The following is a 20,984-nucleotide window of genomic DNA, read 5'->3' on the forward strand; positions in this document are numbered from 1 at the left end:
AAACAATGTTTTAATATTTAATCTGACCAGAATTGGACAATGCAATGAAAACACAGCACAAGACGATGGAAAAATTGGATACATTTAAGAAAATGTAGATTTCACTAGATTAACTTTATTCAACCCACACAAGAATTATAATCAAAATAACATTTTGCTCCAAAAACAAATAAATATATAAGCATTTTGATGAAATTATACAGTGTGGTTCTTTTACAAGAAACAAACAGAATATATGGAAATGACAAACCAGGCAGCATCTGCAGAGAGAAATAAAGTTAACATTTCAGGTCCTTAATCAATTTTTGATGAATGGCTACATAGCTGAAACCCTAGGAAATTGTATCTCAGAATAAGGCCATTTGGACCATTATTAACACTAGTTAATTCTACATCCCAGCTCTTGTTCCATTGCTGTGCGGTTCCTCTGGGCATTTTTTGTAAATGTTGCTGGCGTTTATGAGGTATAGCGTTAGATGGAGGTTAACCTTAACCTCCATCGTTTCAGCCAGCGAGTTCCACAACCACACTCAGTTTGAGTCAAATGAAATTCTCAGATCCCCTTTAATTCTTCCACTAATTAACACAGCTATGTTCTTCAGTAACTGACCTTTCTGATACGGGAAACGGAGTCTCTCATAATTTTAGGTACATCGAATAAATCTCTCTCATTTCCCTTTGTTATAGTGGAATGAAATCCAACACGGACAGTTTATCCTCTTAATTTTAATCTTAACCTTAATCGTCCTGGCAACAACTTCATAAATTAGCTCTGCACCCTCCCTGACGCTATTATGCTTCCCTCAGTTTGTTGACTGGAACTGTGTACAGTCCTTCAGCTGTCGGATAACTGGTGTTTTATACAGTTCTTGTGTGACCTCCATGTTTTTTTCGGTTAGTTTGGGTCAGATTCCCAGAGCTATTTAGACTACGCATCCTTCCTTCGAGGACAACAATCTATTCTCCAAATTTCTCAGAATCCACATCTGTTCTGATAAGACTTTCCACACCAGTGCTTCTGAGAAGTCTTCCTTTTTCCTTAACCCTGGGTTACAATCTCCCCTAGGTGACTGGGCGTTTAATCATTATCACAGCTCTAATTTCCAGTACTTCAGCTTTCACCTCCCACTAGTGGCCATAATTCAATTAGTTTTAAAATAGTAATGCAAAAAACCCCCCCCCAAAAAACATTTCTAAATTGGGGCAAGGCTAATTTTGAAGCCATCAGACAGGAACATGCAACGATTGAATGGGAGAGGCTGTTATCTGGTAAAGAGACCTTGGGTAAGTGTGAGACTTTTAAAAGTAAGATAGGAAGAGTTCAGGGTCAGTATGTTCCTGTAGAGTGAAGGGGAAGATTATGGGACCCTGGTTAACAAGGGACATTGAAGTTCTGGTCAGGAAAATGACAGAGGAACATGGCAGGGTTAGGTAGCAGAGATCAAGCAATTCGCTTCCACAGGAAAAGGGATGTGGAGCATAGAACATAAAACAGGCCCTCCATCACAATGTCTGTGCCGAACATTACACCGTTAAACTCCAAAGATGTGCAGGTTTGAGGGTTATTTGGCATTTGTTAAAAAGTGTAAACTGTCCTTAGTGTATAGGATAGTGTTTAGGGTACGGGATGATCGCTGGTCGGCTTGGACACAGTGGGCCAACTGGCCGATTTCCACACCGTCTAAAGTCAAGTCTAATCTCCTCTGCAACTCTCCATTCCCTGCATACCTATGTGCCTATCTAAAAGCTTTTTTAATGCCACTAGCGTATCTCCACTAGCATCACTGGCAGCGTATTCAAGGCGCCCGCTATTCTCTGTGTATAAAACCTACCACCATATCTTTAAATTTTGCCCCTTTCACCTTAAAACCATGCCCTCTGGTCATCAACATTTCTACCCTGGTGAAAAGAATTTGACTGTCTACCCAATTTATGCCTCTCGTCATTTTATATACTTCTATCATGTCTCCCTTCAGCTTTCAGACACTCCAAAGAAAACAATTCTAGTTTGTGCATCATCTCCTTCTGCTAATATTCTCTAATCCAGGCAGCATTCTGCTAAACCTCTTCTGCACATAATAAGAAATTAGAATGGCAAAATGGGGACATGAGATATTATTGGCTGATAAGACAAAAGAAAATCTCAAACGGTTCAACAAGCATATTAAAATCAAAAGGGTAAACTGGGGAGAGAAGTAGATCTTAAGGATTAATGTGGTAATCTATGTGTGGTGTGGGGTAAGGTCTTAAATAGGTTTTTCTCTATATTTACTGTGGAAAAGGACATGAAAGATATTGAGTTCATGAAGGAGAACAGTGATATCCTGAAACATTATGAATGAGGTGTAGAAGAGTGGTCTTGAAGTGCGTGAAAAGAGGATAAATCCCTCGAGCCTGGCCAGGCGCATCCTTCCCAGTTATATTATATTCAAAGATAAAAATCAAGAGTTTTCCTTTCTCATGGATATTGTCTGACTGGCTTATTATTTCTATCATTTCTTGCTCATGGTTCAGATTTTGTAGTCTTCCAACTTTGTAAAATGACTTTTAAGAATAAGCGGTTTAGTCACAATATTAGTTACATTATTAAGTTCCAGTAAAATCAGTACAACTAATATACCCAAATATAATAGCTTATTAGAAAATAATAGCTGAAAATTAATCCTTATAGGAGTAAGTATCTCACCTGATATAACCTAATAATGTGAGGGTGCCTTAACATTTTCATGATTTGAACTTCTCTGAAGATCTTCTTCAAGTTTTCCTCCTCCAGCTGTGTCTTATCTACTATCTTTATCGCAACCTGAAAAATAGAATTTCTGATGATTAGAAAACTCAAAAGACTGTGCTATTATCATGGTATTTTAAATTGTATTTCCTGCAAATCTTGCAAAAACTGCAGGTGAATATGGCCCTTTCCCCATAAATCCTTTTATTCTCAGACAGCAGGAGCATCTGACTGCAGCTTATTACTCTGGCAATTAATCCCTGCACATGTCACTAACACTTCCACAACAAAATCCCATGGTTACTCGATAAGGTGCAGGTATAAAAGCTGACACCAAGAGATATGTCAATTCCACCCACCACAGGATAAAAATCATGCAAATTACAAAAGGATTCAAAAAGACTATTAAAGTTGATTAGGTGTTCACCATTGTTAAAAGCATTCTTCCAAGTTATCACCATTGGTGAGCTAAAGACTATTGGGTGCAGCATCTCTTCCAGCACCAATATCCTGAAAGGTGGACATCATAATTTGTACCCATTCCTTTTCCAAAGAGGATAATTGGTACAAACCTTTCATGTCACAAAATATTATGACCTATTATTATTGATATCACACAATTAATAGATTTCCTATAGTACCATCAGAGCAAGTTAGAGAATATAATTTTACTTTGTTAATGCAAGGTAAAATTGTCAGTGGCTCTATATTACATTGTTTAATAAAGGATAATTGCAATGTCAAAAGAAGCAATTCTTATCCATTTCAACGACCACCCCTGGTGAAACTAACAGACTATTCTGAAGAGATAATGGTATCTGATTATTGTGTGAAGGCTACATGGAAACATTCTCAACTGTTTTTTTCCAATTCAGCTTTTTTCTCTGCTTGTCAATTTGCTAAGTAATTCTAGTTCCTGATAGCAGTGAAATACCAATACAGCCTGCATCATATAAATGGAGATCTCGAATTCATCAATCCTGTTAAATCCAAATTATGTTACGAAGATATGCGCTATGGCAGAACTACCTGCACCCACTGTTGAGAGTACAGAACAAATAGAAAATTCCATTAGGGACATTATCCCACTCAAAATGGTATGTGCTCAATTTACTTGTATAACTTTCCAATTGACTTTATCTTAAATCATGTGACACAAGGTAGAAATAAACTAATCGTAACTCCGATTTTATACAGAAATAACAAGATTAATACTCACTCTCTTACAAAAAATAGACCTTTAGTTAAACTCCCTGGCCTAGAAATTCAAAGGCCAATGTTTTTTCATACACTACGCAACTGAATTAAGCATAAAACTGATCACTCTAGCACTGCCAAGTACATAAAATACATATTAAAAGCCAATTCAACATTCCAAAATATCAATGCACAAGACCTTTTGCCATGCAACAACATCTACATGCATGCATTGCATATTTAACACCATCGCTAAAACGCTAACATTCATATACATGACTGAGAAACAAAGTTGGCCTCAATCTTAAAAACAGATTTTAAAGAAGGCCTGCTGGGGTTCCACTTGTCCCTTCAAGTGGATCCCCAATGTCCACGCAATCATTGGAGAAATAGAGAGTACACTCCTCAGTCCAAAATGGCATTTCTGGCAACAGTTCAGTCAACGCAAGTCCATTCAAAACTGCTTATTAAGAGTTTGAGAAGGAACTGCAGATGCTGGAAAATCGAAGGTAGACAAAAGTGCTGGAGAAACTCAGCGGGTGCAGCAGCATCTGTGGAGCGAAGGAAATAGGCAAAGTTTCGGGCTGAAACCCTTCGGTTTCGGCCCTCCGATTTCCGGTGGAGCTCACTCTGGCCATGGAGGAGGCCCATGGCAGAAAGGTCGGATTCGGAATGGGAGGGGGAGTTGAAGTGCTGAGCCAACCTGAGATCAGGTTGGTTAATGCGGACCGAGCGGAGATGTTCGGCGAAACGATCGCCAAGTAGATCATATAGACTAAGCTTATGCCACTCATGCATTTTCTGGAATTATGTATGATTGCTGTACTTGATTACAATAAAGGCCAGCCAATTCTTTACATTTATGTGATTAAAACATCCTCCTGCATAACCTTGTTACCATAGTATATCATGCAAATAAAATTTGTAGTGCACAATTAACAATAATAATATTGTATCTTTAATGTTGAATGAATTGTGCACCTTTTCTACACTAAAATATGATTTTTAAAAACTGAAACTGAAAATGGGCATGAATAACATTTTCAATCCTGTCCAGGTGGAGTCCCTGAATGGACTGAATTTCAATTCACGGAATGTTGGTGAACAAAATATTTAACAAAAATATCTATTCAATGTGTTAAAGATACCAGTGACTAGTTATTAAATTATTTGTCTCTGTGCACAAATCTAATTTTAAATAAATCTGTTTATTTGTGCCTGATATTGAAATGGTCTTCTTGCATGATATTTAAAATCTCTTACAATAGACAGATGGATGTGATCTTCATTGGGACACATTGCAATGAACAAATACTTATCAGTCCCACATCAATATATTCTACTTGGGGCCATATATATATATATATATATAAATATGTTGATCTCAGTTTAAAAGAGTCTGCGTGCTTATGAAAGTGGCCTTTGTGCTCTAAAACAAATCAATCATTTTCCAGAAAAAGCCAGAATGTAACACCTGGCTTGTTTTATTAGCAAATAAAAGCCATTTACTCGCTTGGCCTCTTTCTCTGGAAATATATACTGGTCACTGTCAGTAGATCGAAGTATATCAACAGTCTGAGTAACTAACAATCTTCAAACATTTAAGAATTTGACAGCACATCACAGAATTATTCAACAAGCATTGAAGGATTGCAAGAAACACTGAGTGCTTCACACACTCCTTACAAAAGAAATGCTTTTTTTCCTTCTTCCCCAATAATTGATGGAATAACTGACTTCAACTACTACTTTGTTCATGTGCACGTAATTCCATTGAATCAAGCCAGTGATACAGTTCACTGCACTAAGGTATTACTATCTGTTCCCTTGCTAAAGATAACACTCGCTAAAATTGGCTAACACTTTACCACTGCAAGCAGTGTTTCAAGAACTTTTTCTAGTCAAATGGGCTTTTCACCAATATTAAAGCTTCTTTCATGTTCATATGCTTTTGTTTAAGGCTCTGAAAAATATGAATTTTCCTAAAAGTTCAAATGATGGCAGCACAGTTGTGCAGCTGGTGGAGCTGCTGCCTAACAGCACCAGAGACCCAAGCTTGATCCTGACCTTGGGTGCTGTCTATGTAGAGTTTTTATATTCTCCTTGTGACTGCTTGGGTTTCCTCTTGGTGCTTCAGTTTCTGCCCACATCCCAAAGACTTTGTAGGTTAATTGGCCTCTATAAATTTGTCCCTAACATGTAGGGATTGGATGAAAAAGTGGGATAAAGTTGATCTAGTGTGAACGAGTGATCAATGGTCGGCATGGACTCAGTGAGCCAAAGGCCTGTTTCAATGCTGTATTTCTAATATCTTAAACTAAACCAAACTCTAAACTCACTTAAATTTGATGATGGTAGAGAGGTTCAGCATACTTGCAAGTTAAAAATTCATCATTAATTCATACTATCATGTGTTGAAGGACATTTACCTCCTTCAAAAAGTGGGAGCTTAACTCTGGATTTTTACGTAGCTTCAAACCGAACTGAAAGTATATATGTTGATGCGTCATGGATCAGGAATCGTAAGCCACAAGACAGCTGACTTAATAACTCTTGTAAGAGGCTCAATGACAAAATGCAAGAATAGATCAGAAAGAAAATTCTAATCATTCATTTTGTTCATACTATACATGGTTTCAATTAATGTAATTAGAGATTGGAAAAATTACATTTATTACTGTAGGTATTGCTGTTTAGATTGCAGTGTCATTCTCGATGTACAAATGCTCAGAGCATGAAATGAACATTTTAGTAAGATGATTACAATATATTACTCATGGAACTGCCTACTGCAAAGGAAAACTTTGAATGCAGCTTAGTCAGAATTTTCTTCTTTTTTTTAGACCCTGCAAGCTCATTAAAATAAAGTCCCGCCTAGGCAACAATATCTTACCCAACAAGTCACAAGAAAGGGACAATTGTCAGAAATAAAAAAGGTTAGTCAGAAATACCAAATCTCAACTGATGATATGCAAGAAAAAGTTCATGCTGCTAACTGAACTTCAGAAAATCAGACACTAAAATTTGTATTTGTATACTAACATCTAATGAAGCATACAATATTGTATGTTGAACTGAATATTACATGGAAACAGATTTCAAATCCAAATACTCACAATTTTTGTGTAAAATAGTACTCAACAACCTTGGAGTTCAGCAGAAATTATGTTTCCTTTTCAGTTTCAGCTGTATGCCAAAAAGGTGGCTAACATGATATAACAATCTTGGAGTTAGAATCCTGCAAACACTCTCCTTAATTTATTTAAAGAGAGGAATTACATTTTTACTACAGGTTCAGAAATAGCAGGACTATTTATCATATCGTCAAAGGTTCTGGGAACTCAATTAAAATATGAAGATACTGAATTCACCAAAAACACATTTTTGATTAACATTAACTGGCAGCATCAAATAGGTGAAACAAAGGGTGCTAATTCTCAGTAAATAAACTTTATTCCATTGATACATTTTTATTTTTGGCTGGAGAAAAAAATTGCTTATTTGAAGAACAACTCCATTTAAATTGGAACCGGGGGGTGATTAGAATTCATTAATTCACTTGTGAATCTGAATTGGTGAGTGAATTATTACCCAGCTCTCTGGATGATCAATGCAAGTACTTCTGCGGTGGTTTCCAGTTTACTTTAGCTCACTGTTAAAATTGAATGGGTCAAACTTACTTGCAGCTTCACTGCATGACAAGCAAAAACGGACTGTTAAGAACCATTCATACACATAGATGTTTTGTGTTAGTTTCCAGTTACAACATAAATTGGGGTTCTCTATGGCTACCACTGAGTTTGGAAGGGAGTTGGAAGAGGGGTGCACAGAAAGCCAGATATCGTGCTCAAAATAAACGGCAAGATTATAAATACTTTTCAATGCTGTTGCAAGACGTGCAGTCTAAAATAAAACTGTACCACAATCCTAATTTCTGAAGACATTTTAAGCCCCAAAAGGGGCATGGCTTTGCAGTCCTATTCACAACTTATTGTAATTTGTCCTTTTCTCCTGTGCAACAGCCTGTCAAAGTAGGATCAGCGTTAGTTAATGCCTTTCTGTCACATCATATTGCAAACTGCTCCCAGGAATTCAAGTTGATATCACAGTCTCCTTTTAATAAATATTGTTTGAACAGACCACTGTGAAATATGTTTCTCTGTCAGCCACAGAAAACAATCTCATGCAGCCTGTCATCAGATCTCCTTAGAGAATGCCATGGACATGCCAGCTGAACCGTAATGTCTTGATCTGTGCCATCATAGCATAAGCCAAGTTTTGAGAGATTGGCATCTCGCCATGTATTGTGCACAATGGTGCACAGGTTGTCATGGTGGAAAATTGCAAAGTCTTTTAAAAATAACTGATCAGTTTCATAAAAGTTTGTACGAATGCCGTAAAGATTTTGGCCAACACCTTGCAGAGTTCGATCACTATGAAACTGGTTTATACTTTTCACAAAAAGATTGCTTATTACTGTCTTTTAGCACAATAGCGTAGCTAGATACCAAATTCATTCGCTGTGCTTCACATTAATTTCAAACTAAAGATAGAATGGAAGCAAATATGCAGGCCATAGGCTTACTAATTTATAAACATTGGAATAAATTACTACTTGGAAATCAAATTACATTGCTCCTAGTTTTGTACACATGATATAAGTTCTATGAAAAATAAACCATATTTATAAATCAAAGATTTTCAACAGGGATCAGAATGTTCCTAAATGCATTTTAAAATGGTGCCGGGAATGAAGGGCTGTAGTTATAAGCAGAGTTTAGGTAGGCTGGGTTTATTCTCATTGTTAAAAGAGGCTGAGGAGCAATCTTACAGAGGTTTATAAAATGATGAGGGGCATATATTACCCAGGGTCGGGAAGTCCAGAACTAAACAACACATTTTAAGGCGAGGGCAGAAATTTAAAGGGGAGCTAAGAGGTAGGATTTTCCACAAAGAGGGTGGTGAAGATCTGGAAAAAGCTGTCAGAAGGTGGTGGTGGAGGAAAATACAATGACAATATTCAAAAAGTATTTGGTGGACAAAAATGCAGGAGAAACTCCGTGGGTGCAGCAGCATCTACGGAGCGAAGGAAATAGGCAATGTTTCGGGCCGAAACCCTTCTTCAGACTGATGTAGGGTGGGGGGGGGGGGGGGTTCAACTTTATGTTTTGTTCTTTCATGTTAGATGTGAAATTTAAGATCTAATAAATCACTATGGCAGGACAAAGCACCAAATAATATCACATGCAGAGTAATACACCAAAAATGAAATAATGTAATTGCACTATCATGAGAACTATTTCAGTCCTATTTAATAAAAATAACAATTTCAGTTCACTCAGAACATTTTTCTACCAAATCAATCATTCCAGATCACTGATAGTCAATGAAACTAAATTTGAGTTTCACTGTACCTTAATTGGTATACTAGACAATAAACCGACCTTTGAAACTAATAAAGAAAGCAAAAAAACGTACAGGCACAATTGCATGCCTTTTTTCCCTGCGAAATGGAACATGCTTTAATGTTCCAAATGCCTAATGGTCAATGTTTACGGTGAACACTGTGATAATGTAAAAAAGAGTGGCCAATTTGTACAGAGCAACTTCCCACACACTCGCAAAGAACTGCAATAAAACTGCACAGGAAAAAAAACGAAAAGGGGAAATCAATTTGCTCCCTATAACTTTAAAACAAGTTGCAACCAAGGTATGCAAGGTATGTAAATGCTTGTCAAAATATTTCATTTGAACATTTATATTTCTATAAAACCTACGTTTTTAAACACCAATCTGTTTCATCACAAAAAGGATAATTATATTGAGGTGTGGATGATGTTGATTCAAAATTGCAGCACAGGATCCTATAAAAATAGTAATAGTTGTCACCTCTGTTCACCTTTATCTTTCTTTAAAAATAGGAATAAAGGTCAAAGGCTTGGAAGCTTCAATTTATCAGTTTTTGGTACTGATCAAAACATTACTGCCAAATATAATTATCTTTTAAGCCATGAAATTATCTCCTATAGAAGTTACAAATGTTAACATTTTCAATTTTTTAATCTCGGCATCTTTTGATAATTCTTTAGTCACATTCTTATTCTGCAATAGAAATGTATAATAATCCAATCCAACACAATATAAAGCAATTATAAAACAAACCATAGTACGTCTAATACAGTCCTGATATTAGATACCTGTTATTAATTTTGCTCTGAAGAATGCACTGCCACAGTACATTTATCATAACATTATTACATTATGCCAATAAAATCTACTGTTTCACTATGGCTGACAAGATTTGTAATATCTGCTTTGGCATCATGATTGTATAGTTTCACCTATTTAAGGGGCAAGATTATTTTGTTTTAGTTGCTCCAATATTTTCCACAGTGATATTAACTCTCAAGCTAAGTATTTCTGAATAAATGAAAAGGAAAAGCAAAAGAATGGACCTTTGATGCAAATTAAAACTGATTTGCTTGACACACTCATTCAATTCCCCTACACTGCAAGACCACAGTAGCTAAATATTGACCAAGTGGTGGAGATGATTACACACACATTTGGTAATTATACTGAAGTTCTTCCAACAAGTTTGGGTGCATATAGACTTGTGGACAATTTGAGAAACACTTGATGTCCTTGCCAATATTCCTCCATCACATATATCAAGTTGTTTACTGACCCAAAACATCACCTATCCATGTTCTTCAGGGATGCTACCTGACCCTCTGGGTTACTCCCTCATTTTGTGTCTTTCAAGTCATTAATTCATTGTTTACAGTGTAAAAGAGCACTTCAATGCATATACCTTGGGGCATTCACAGATGTAATAAGGTGCCATACAGATCTTTTCCCTTTCATTTCATCGTCCTGGCCAATACACTTAAATTAGGTAACTTACAGAAGTTTAACTTTTAGCACAGGCTCAGAAGTATCTGGAATGTGCTACAAAAATAGAAAACACTGGAAAGAATCACCCAGCAATGCGGCAAATTCTGCCTGTGTGAAAAGAGATGATGCAACTGATGGGAGAGGAGCAACTTTTCTCTGTGAAGATGTTATTTTCTGGTCATGTTAATACCAATTTGCAGATCTCATCATCATGACACTGTAATTTTGCACTTTAGATCCACCAGTGTTGGGCACATGTTGCTTGTCAGCAGTCTACAAAGAGATGAACATGTATCGAGGCCACCATTAAACCTCTCATAGTGCCTCGGTGCCTATTTTGGTCTTGGTTAGTAGAAGGCAGATGGTGGGTGGATAGTTTAGCCAATGCGATAGTGTGGCCAATATAACATCTGCAGACTCGATAGGATGGGGGTAGGTTAGAGTCAATGACAATTAAATTGACTCTTGACTCTCTCTCTTGACTCTTGGTTTGATAGTGAGGGAAGAGGTACATGCCTTTCCACTTTCTCGCTCGGTTTCTGCAAGCTCTTAATGAAGATACTCAAAGTTTTCAGTAAAATCCTGGATGTTTCTTCTCCAGTTTGAGCACTCCTAGGCCAGAGGTTCCCAAAGGTCAGTGAGAATGTTACATTTTGTCAGGGAGGCTTTTAAAACATGCTTGACTCGTTTCCTCTGTCCTCCCAGTAATATCTAGCCATGACAAAGCTCAACAGTACAGTGCCTGTTTCAAGAGTCAGGTGTTGGGCACGTAAACAAGATGGCCCATCCATCAGAGTCAGCTGTGAATAATTAGAGCCTGTTGCTGGGGATCTTGGTCCAGAAGAGAATGGTGACATTGTCTCACTTATCCTACCAATGGTTTAGAGGATTTGTGGAGATAGCATATGTTGTTCGTCTTCAATACTTAGCTGTGCCTTATATAGGGAAGCTGCATCTTTGAATCATATAGGAAGCCAGGGATCAGCGCTGCCTGTTAGACTCCAAAACGTTTGTCGAGTTGGAGCTCCTAATCTTCCAGCATTTTTTTTTCTCAGGTGGCTAAAGTCGTTACTCATGCTCTGGACGCGGTGTAGAACCTCATCAATGATGTTTGTTCCAGGTGGCTCCAGGGAAATGGAAAATGGTCCACTATAAAATCCTAAATACATAATCCTAGGAACTAATCTTCTTTGTTGTATCCTCCCATGAAAGCAAGATTAAATACATGGTTTCCCAGTCCAATTCACACTTTACAACCTCTGATACAGTTATGAAACAAGCTTCTGAAACTTAAATTTGTTAACGATTATCACTTCTTTGTTTAACTAGTTCGTCTTCTACTTTTTTAATGTTGATCACATTTATAAATGTTATATATCGTAGTACTTCACTTAAAATTTTTGATTTAGAATAGAGGCCCTATTTTTGTCGTCAACTTTGCAATAAAGATTACATTTTGTTTACAAAATTATTTAATAAACAACTACAGATGTTGGTTAATACCTAAAATGATACAAAGTGCTGAAATAACTCAGCAGGTCAGACAGTATCTCTGGAGAACAGGGATAGGTGAGGTCTTAGGTCAGGACCCTTCTTCATACTGTTTCAGTCCACTGAGTTACTAAAGCACTTTGTGTCATTTCACCTTTGAACTAGGCGCCAATGGTGCTGGTCTGCATCAACGGGCCCTTCTTCACCAGGTGCTGCGCCGTCTGGTTGACAAGGCTGTTGTTGCAGCTTATGTTGTAGGCCCTGGCTGACAGAGCTTTCTTCAGCCCGCCACCACCGACAGGACGTGCACCATCACCATGGGGCTCCCTCCCCTCTTACCAGCTGCTGCTGCTTCTACCTGTCGACTGTCGCTTCATCTGCTCTCTCCTCACACCCCCCCCCCACCATCTTCTCCTTCTCACCTGCATTCACCAACATCTTCCACCTTGGATTATGTCAGCGACTCCGGGGGAGGATAAGGAGGCAATGGTGATGGGGGAATCGGGAAAGTGGACAAAGCAATGAGAGAAGGAGGAGGAGGCAGTGGTGGAGGAGGGGGGAGGGGTCAAAGCTATGGAAGACAGGAAGAAGCAGAAACTGGTGAGAGGGGAGGGTCTCCCACGGTGACCAAGCTTGTCCTGTCAGTGGCGGCAGCCTGAAAAAAGCGCTGATGGCCGGGGCCTACAATGTGAGTCGCAAGAACAGACGTGTCCACTGGACGGTGTGCAGTAAGTGAAGAAGGGGTCCCTGGTGCACTTTGTGCAACATGTCGACTCTGCAAGGACTTGCTCTGCACCGCCTCCCTTGTTCGCGCTTGCCTGCCCAGCGAGCCCTGGCGGGAATTTCATATCTATGAAACGGACAGGAAGCTCTCGCCATTCTCCAGTTGCAATAGCACGGGTCATTCAGGAAACAGGACCACCTATTGTGAATTGTTTACACAAGTGTGAGTTTACATAACTCGCCTATTACCCAAGTCGGGGAGTGCCTGTATATGAACATTCAATACTCTAGTTTAATGGTTGCTGCAATACTTTTATAGAAATTGTTTATAAGCACTAATCAAAATTTCTATTTTTGGAAGGCTGCATAAACCTAAAATAAATTTCAGCAAACAAACATGAAGCAAAATACAATAGATGATAGCCAAATTAACTAAAATAGAAAATGCTAGAAAAGATCAGCATCATGCAGTATCGTAATACAATGAAACAGTTAATATTTCAGTTCAATGACCTTGCATCAGAACATACTCATCTTTGCAACCATTTTGATGAAGGTCAGAGAAGTGAACTGTTAAGTCTCTCCACAGATCCTGCAAAACAAGCCAAGAATTTTCAACATGTTTTGTTTTTATTATGCTAACATAAACTCCAAAGTCTTCTTGTGATTATACCACTGAAATTAAATTACTCTCTTTGTACAACACACCCTAAGTTAACTTGGAATGCATGCACACAAATATTTAGAAAGTAAGATCCAAACTTCAAATCAGATACATTTGAACTATGAATGTGTGAGTGCACTGTGCCAAATCTAGTGTTTGCAAAGATGCACAAATAATATTTCATACTTGGATAAAATAAATCATACAACTGAATTGTTCATTTGAATGCTTAATGTGAAACACACTTAGTATGAAATAGGCCAAAGGAAAACATCAAGGGGAGCAACAGGACTGTGCCACAGGAAAAAGGTAATTAAAAATAAGCAGGTAACCAGCTATGTTTAGTAATTTCTTTTTTCACAAACTAGTATTAATGCATGTTAACTGACCACTAAATACTGTTTCCATTGTCAGAGTAATAATGCTTCAGGTTGAACAACAGGAACTTGCAGTGTACAGCAGTATTTCCTGTTGTTTGTCTTTTGACTAGCTTGGTTCCTTTGAATGAACAGTGTTACACAATTTGTGAACAATGCGCAACAGTGCACTGCATTAACAATTATTTTTAAAAGGTGATGAAACTATTTCTGAAAATACTCAGCAAGATTAGTTTATAATAGTAACTAACGTCACCAATCATTTAGCTGAAATCATGTCCAAACAAGCCCAAGTTAGATCTAACTTCAGCAAATCCACCATGGATATACAGTGGCTTATCTTTGATTTAAAATACCTGCTCAAAGCAAACAGGGACAAATATGCAGAACATATTTTTTCTGCTATGATGCCATTTCTCAGAAATTATATGGGGATTCTGCATGAGACAATTCTTCCAAAGATACCAATTAGGAATTCATACAGCAATATTCCACTGCTACCGCAAGCACTTTAATATCTTGAACTTAAGTTTTACATATGCGAGGTAAACATGTGAACAGTAAACTATTTTTTAAAAACATCAGCATTTAAATATATTATTTCCTCTTAGCAGAACACTCTAATTTCTACACAGATCTTTTTAAGTTTTAAGATTATATATGTATAGCGATAGCATTATTAACGAAGCAATTGCAAAGACCCACGTTAGTGTAGCCAGATAAATGTCACCACTCCACAGCAATAATATGCTGACCTACAAACGCTATGTTGACTGAATAGCTATCAGAAACCATGCAATATAATCACATGCTTTAGTGTCAGGCAATCTGTCGAGCCAACAATTCCCATACTACCCCTGGCACAATTTAGTACTGGCTACAAACTTTCCCAGCTATCTTAAGCATTCAATCCTTTCTTCCAAATGCTGGATTTTATTAAAAAAATATGCAGTATGCTAAATTAGATTTTCACAAATGGTACTGACGACCCTAATCTAATGGATATAAAATATAATTGGCATCATCAAATCAATCAGTTGTAAATTTAAATAAAACATGCTTCTTGCTTAAGAATGGTGAGACTATTTATTGTGAACCAGTATTTCCAATTCAACGACTCTTGTCTTGTGATCTAGGTTTATTAACACAGTTCAGGAAAAACTGCATTTCCATCAATGCAGTCATGCTAATAAGTTTCCCATATTAATTTCTTAATCCATCCATCCAATTTCTCATTGTGCAACTAACATCTGGGACTACTGTTGTGGAACAGAGAAAATAATTTCCATATACACCATGGAGATTAAAAGGGAAAAAAATCCGTCAAAATGTATTTCTTGACTCATAATTCGAGTCAGATTGCGTAAACGTTGCCAGCATGAACAATGTGTTAATGAGTGCTAATGCTGAACTTTATGATTGTTTTATAAGACTTGACAAAGATTGAACATAACCAGCCTGACCTTGAGCAAAGCAATGAATCAGATTCAGATTAGTTAATTGGAATATACGCCAGGGTGCAATAAAATTTCTGTGCACATGAAGCTCAGAGTATACACACAGTAATGGTAAATATAACAATAAACAAAATGATCAGTGAGCAATGGAATAACCAATTGAAATAGAGTTAAGAGTACATAGCAGCACTCTGGGAAGGTGGTATGAAAGAGATGATTCGTTCAGGAGTGTGAGAGCAGTGTGGAAGAAGCTATCCTTAAGACTAGCTGTCCGGCTCCCGTATTTTCTCCAATAATTAATTGGTATATCTTCAAACAATAACAGACTGTTGGCATTAATATTTTTGATCCAAGTCAAATTGATAACGTGGCCAATATTTGTGAATAGATGCTAGTGGTTCTACTTCATTTCCACAAGCAGTGGCACAATCAGTTATTTAGAAAGTTGTCAACGTTCGTTAAGAAGACAACTGCAATAGCGGGATAGGTGATTTCATTGCAATGCTAGCCAATGTTTGAGATATTTATAAAGGAAATGAATAAAGGCATTAAATAATCCAAAATGATGTTACTGAAGGAAGGTGAAAGTCAGCCATTATTTAATTTGAATTTCCATTCCAATGCAGAGAGAAATTAAAAAAACTACATTTCTATAGCATCAGGGATTTTCATAATCATTCTGTAAGCACTTCATTACTTTTATTAAATACAATCCCTACAGTTAACAAAGACAAGTGGCATCCATTTGCACACCACAACTAGCTCTACAGATTACACTTGCAAAGTACAGATCCAAATATTGTTTTAAGTATGATGAAGAATGTCTGATTCTCAAGTTCTAACTTGAAACATTAACTCTGTTTCTTTTCTTACAAATGCAGCCTAACTTGCTGAGCATTTCAAATTTTTGTTTTTTATTTTGCCTCTGCTACTCTTCGAGGCAACGAGTTCCACGTTCCCAACATCGCCTGGGCGGAATGTTTTTCCTCATCTTTTCTCTTATACTTTTGCCAATGTCATTAATCGATAGCCCTGCTTTATTAAGATCTTTAACGATGAAAAGGTTACTTCCCATTCTCTATTCAAACCCCTAGTAATTTTATGCAATCAAATATCCCCTGATTCTGCTCCGACACAAAGAAAATAACTCAAACTTATCCAATCTTTCCTCATAGCCAAGAGATTCTTTTTTAAATTGAATTGAGAGGTAAATACTAACCAAGACATTTGCTGGTTCTATTAGATACTATTAGATTCTTAACTTCTCATCAAAGTCCATTGCTGTGGGTACAGAATCTTATTGTGTAATGGGTGTTCTTTTTAAGTGTATCGCTGCTGGCAAATTCATTTCACTGCACCTTTGGATGCATGTGATGAATAAAATTTACTTTGGCTTTACATGCAAGTTGCAAGGAACAGAAACAAAGTGCATCTGGTTTATCAAATGGCTGGCACTAACTTTCTATAAATATCACTGCATGCCAAAAAAGTCTCATAAGACAGTCCTTATGATTATAAAAGTCTCAAAAGTAACAAATATTCATAATATTACATAATCCAATGGATCAAGATTCTTTCCAATAAAGGTCAACGTGGTAACTTTATTGTATTAATTTTTCCAACATACCCCAGAAAGAACATTAAATTTTGAGAAAGATCAATAACTTCTTACATTCTCTGTACTATATCATAGCCCGATCGAAGAATAAAAACATTAAAAAATACATAACTGGGTCACGCAAAAAGGAAAGGGACAAGGTTACAAGTTAAATTAAGTCGTTTTAGCCAAAATTTGTATTATCACGCAAACTGGAGGAACAGAACATCATATTCCACTTGGGGAGCTTACAACCGAATGGCACGAACAATTAATTCTCCAATTTTAGATACAAACCTACAATCAACACTATTTTTCCTTCCTTCACCCTCTTTTCCATGTGCTATACCTGGACTCACTCATTTCTCCCCTTCCCCCTCCCTTTCCACCTATTCCTCTGGCTTCAGAATTCACTTCTTCGACCATTATCTCACACATTTTGTCTTTTCATCTCTGGACATTGAACCATCAAAAAAAAACCCTCACCTGTATCCACTACCACTCGCCTGGCTTTGGCCAGCCCCACCTCTCTTCCAGCTTCCCCCCCCCCACCCGCCCCGCCCACACCACAATCAGTCTGAAGAACCTAACCATTTTCTCCAGAGATACTGCCTAATCCGCTGAGTTACTCCAGCTCTTTGCATCTTTTATTGTATGGCAGCCTCTGCAGTTCACTGAATTTCCTTCGTATCGTAAGAATTATCAAATCATTATACATGGGACATGTTGGCCAGAGTGGGCAAGTTGGGCCTGTTTCCATGCTGTATCACTCTATGACTGGGTGTGTATCAACAGCTGCTCTTGACAGTCTTTTAAAACAATTCACTCCCTCCCAATTCAAGAGTTAAGCATTAGATAGCTTCTGGTACTAATGATGCTCAAATTGCTACAGGTGAAATTGAAAAGTTAAAACTTATCCAGCAAAAAACAAGACTCTGCAGCAAAATAATCCAAACAAAAACAAAATTAGCCATTTACATTTAACTGTCAGAATATATAATTTAATAATCATATCCAAAAAGATGTGACGTCAATAGAGAAAACTAATTTAAAAATCATTATTCTGCTTCTATAAAAATAAAATCATATTTAGCAAATTGATCTGAACTTTTGCTCTACTGTTCAAGACAGAGAAAGGACCACGATTTCACAATGATTTGTATGCATTTAGGATCCTAATTACCATACAAAGTTCAATGTAATTAAATGAATGAAATATGATGCCCATCTACAAATTCTATTATTAGAAGTCTTAGAGTTAATCCAGAAGTGAATCCTCTTATGCAATTGCCATTATGCATGAATTAGTTGCACAGCTTGTCCTTGGATGAAACTAGCCTTTACAAATTAACAGTCTAGTTTATACCAAAGATACTCCACTCTATAATCTTTGGTTTATACATTATTTTCTTCTCTGGATTTCTTTCCAGAATCCAGTAGGTGGTGCTGACTATTTTAGCTAAGATATACTCCAATTAAAACAATACTTCAGCTTTATCAGGAGTTTTATCATCTGGGGCTTTATCCAGTATATCCAAGTACACAATGGGAACGACCGGAAGAAATTGCAGGAGGCCTGGTTGATATCAATGCATTCAAGAAAAATCTGGGGATTATATACCAGTAAACCTAACATCCGTGGTAGGATGTCACTGGAGGGGATTCTGAGGGATAAGATATACATGCATTTGCAAAGATGGGGTCGATTAGGGATAGTCAGCACGGCTCTGTGAATGGGAGAACATGTCTCACAAATTTGATTCAATTTTCTAAATAAGTAACCAAGAAGTTCAAGGAGGGTAGGGCCGTAGATGCAGTCCGTGTAAATTTTAGCAAGCGCTTTGGTAAAATTCCGCATGCTACACTGCTCTGAAGGATTAGATCGCATCCATTCCAGAGAAAGCCAGCTGATAGGATACATAATTAACATACAAAGATTTTTATTCCACAGTATTAGGGAGTTAAGAACCAGAGAGAGGTAAAAATGTAATAGAAATCTGTGAACATTACCCGGATTGTTCCCGATGTTGGGGAAGTCCAGAATAAGGGGTCACAGTTTATGGATAAAGGGGAAATCTTTTAGGACTGAGATGAGATAAACAATTTTTACACAGAGAGTGGTGAATCTCTGGAATTCTCTGCCACAGAATGTAGTTGAGGTCAGTTTGGCTATATTTAAGAGGGAGTTAGATGTGGCCCTTGATGCTAAAGACATTTAGAAGAGATTTTGGACAGGTACATAGATAGGAAAGGTTCAGAGGAACATTTGTAAAACACAAGCAAGTGTGACCTGCTTAGATGGACATACTGTATAGAGCAGCCTAGGCGAGTTGGGCCACAGGACACATTTCTGTGCTGTATGATTCTATGAAAAGGGAATGTTAGAGACTATAAGAAAGGAGCACAATCGATTTATTGCCCTTTTTTCAAATAAGAAATGAAATCAAATTCCTGTTTACCCATTCATGTCAGGATTAAAAAAATCTCATGGAATGCAGAACTGTGTTCTGATGTCTGGCAAACGTCAAAACAAATTATCTGCTAATTTGTAAATCCTTCACAAGAACATATAAACATAGGAAACAGGAGCAGAAGTAGGCCAGTTGGCCCTGCATCCTGCTCCACCATTCAATAAGATTACAGCTGGTCCAATCTTGGCCTCAACACCACTTTCCCATTCTGCCTCCACCATGTTCTCTGGCAGCTTGTTCTCTTGAACCAACTCAACATTTCATCATTGCAAGAACCAACCTTCTAAATCTATCTGCACTGCCTCCAATGCCAATCACATGGTCCTGTAAATATAGAGGCCAAAACTATATGTCAAGTCAAGTCAAGTCAAGTCAAGTTTATTTGTCACATACACATACGAGAAGTGCAGTGAAATGAAAGTGGCAATGCTCGTGGAACAACACCAATAACAACACGACGTGTGGTCTCACCAATACCGCGGAAAGAATTGCTATAATCATGTAGGAGAAGTGGTAGAATCTGATGAGGTTGATGAGAATGTGAGCAGAACAACAATGGAATTAATTTAGGATTAATGACAAGGTGGTTTATGCTCCATATGGAATTGTGTTGAGACCTTTTCCAGTGCTGTATATCATAAAGAACATCACTGAAAAAAAGTGCTTTAACCCAAGTCCTCACAGAGCATAAACTACCCTTTGGCACTACATTAATCCCATTTTCATCTGCTCACATTTTCATCAACTCCCACCAGGTTCTACCACTTCCCTTACACACCAGGGATGATTTACAATTGCTACCCAAGCCCAACATTTTTAGAATGTGGGAAGAAATCCATGCAGTTACAGGGAGAACATGCAAACTTTGCACAGACAGCACTTGAGCTCAGGATTTAACCCAAACCTGTAGCACTGCAATTCTACTTGGTGTGTCACCATGGTACACCATAACGTGCATCAAAACCTCTCTTCTTTTGCATTCTTTACTAATTGAAAGGTCAACATTCCATTAGTCTCAAGGAAAAACAAACAGCTGGAGGAACTCAGCGGGTTAGGCAACATCTATGGAGAAAATGCGCAAACTATGTTTTGAGTCAAGACCCTTCTTTTGGAGTAGGGGTGAAACAGCTGGTAAAAAGAGGTGAGGGGATGGGGGCTGGATTAGCTGGCAAATGATATGTGGATCCAGATTAAGGGGGGGGTGTCAATTAACAAATGAGACAGATGAGAAAAGAGTGGACATTATCATAAAGACCAGAGGTGATAAGTGGGGTGGAAGATTGCAACCATCACGTGGTCCGCCGTGTTTCGACTAATGCAATCAACTCGACGTGCACAAACGGAAGATCAAATAGAACAAGTTGTCCAACGACTTTAGGCTG

General features: G+C 37.7%; 2 protein-coding genes across 3 annotated transcripts in view; both read right to left on the reverse strand.

The window, feature by feature from the left end:
• Window positions 1-20,702, reverse strand: part of LOC129712294 (apolipoprotein A-I-like) — a 161,017-nt gene extending 140,315 nt beyond the window's left edge. Inside the window, exon 1 of the mRNA XM_055660596.1 lies at window positions 20,692-20,702. The gene's annotated coding sequence lies outside the window, so the exon portion shown is untranslated. The remainder of the gene's footprint in view (window positions 1-20,691) is intronic.
• sik3 (SIK family kinase 3) overlaps window positions 1-20,984 on the reverse strand; it is a 166,177-nt gene that overhangs the window by 85,000 nt on the left and 60,193 nt on the right. For both annotated transcript variants that reach the window (XM_055660593.1, XM_055660592.1), the window contains exon 2: window positions 2,687-2,803. In XM_055660593.1, the coding sequence (XP_055516568.1) occupies window positions 2,687-2,803 (117 nt within the window). The remainder of the gene's footprint in view (window positions 1-2,686; window positions 2,804-20,984) is intronic.

This window comes from Leucoraja erinacea, chromosome 32, assembly GCF_028641065.1.
Source record: "Leucoraja erinacea ecotype New England chromosome 32, Leri_hhj_1, whole genome shotgun sequence".
In the NCBI taxonomy this organism is placed as follows: domain Eukaryota; kingdom Metazoa; phylum Chordata; class Chondrichthyes; order Rajiformes; family Rajidae; genus Leucoraja; species Leucoraja erinaceus.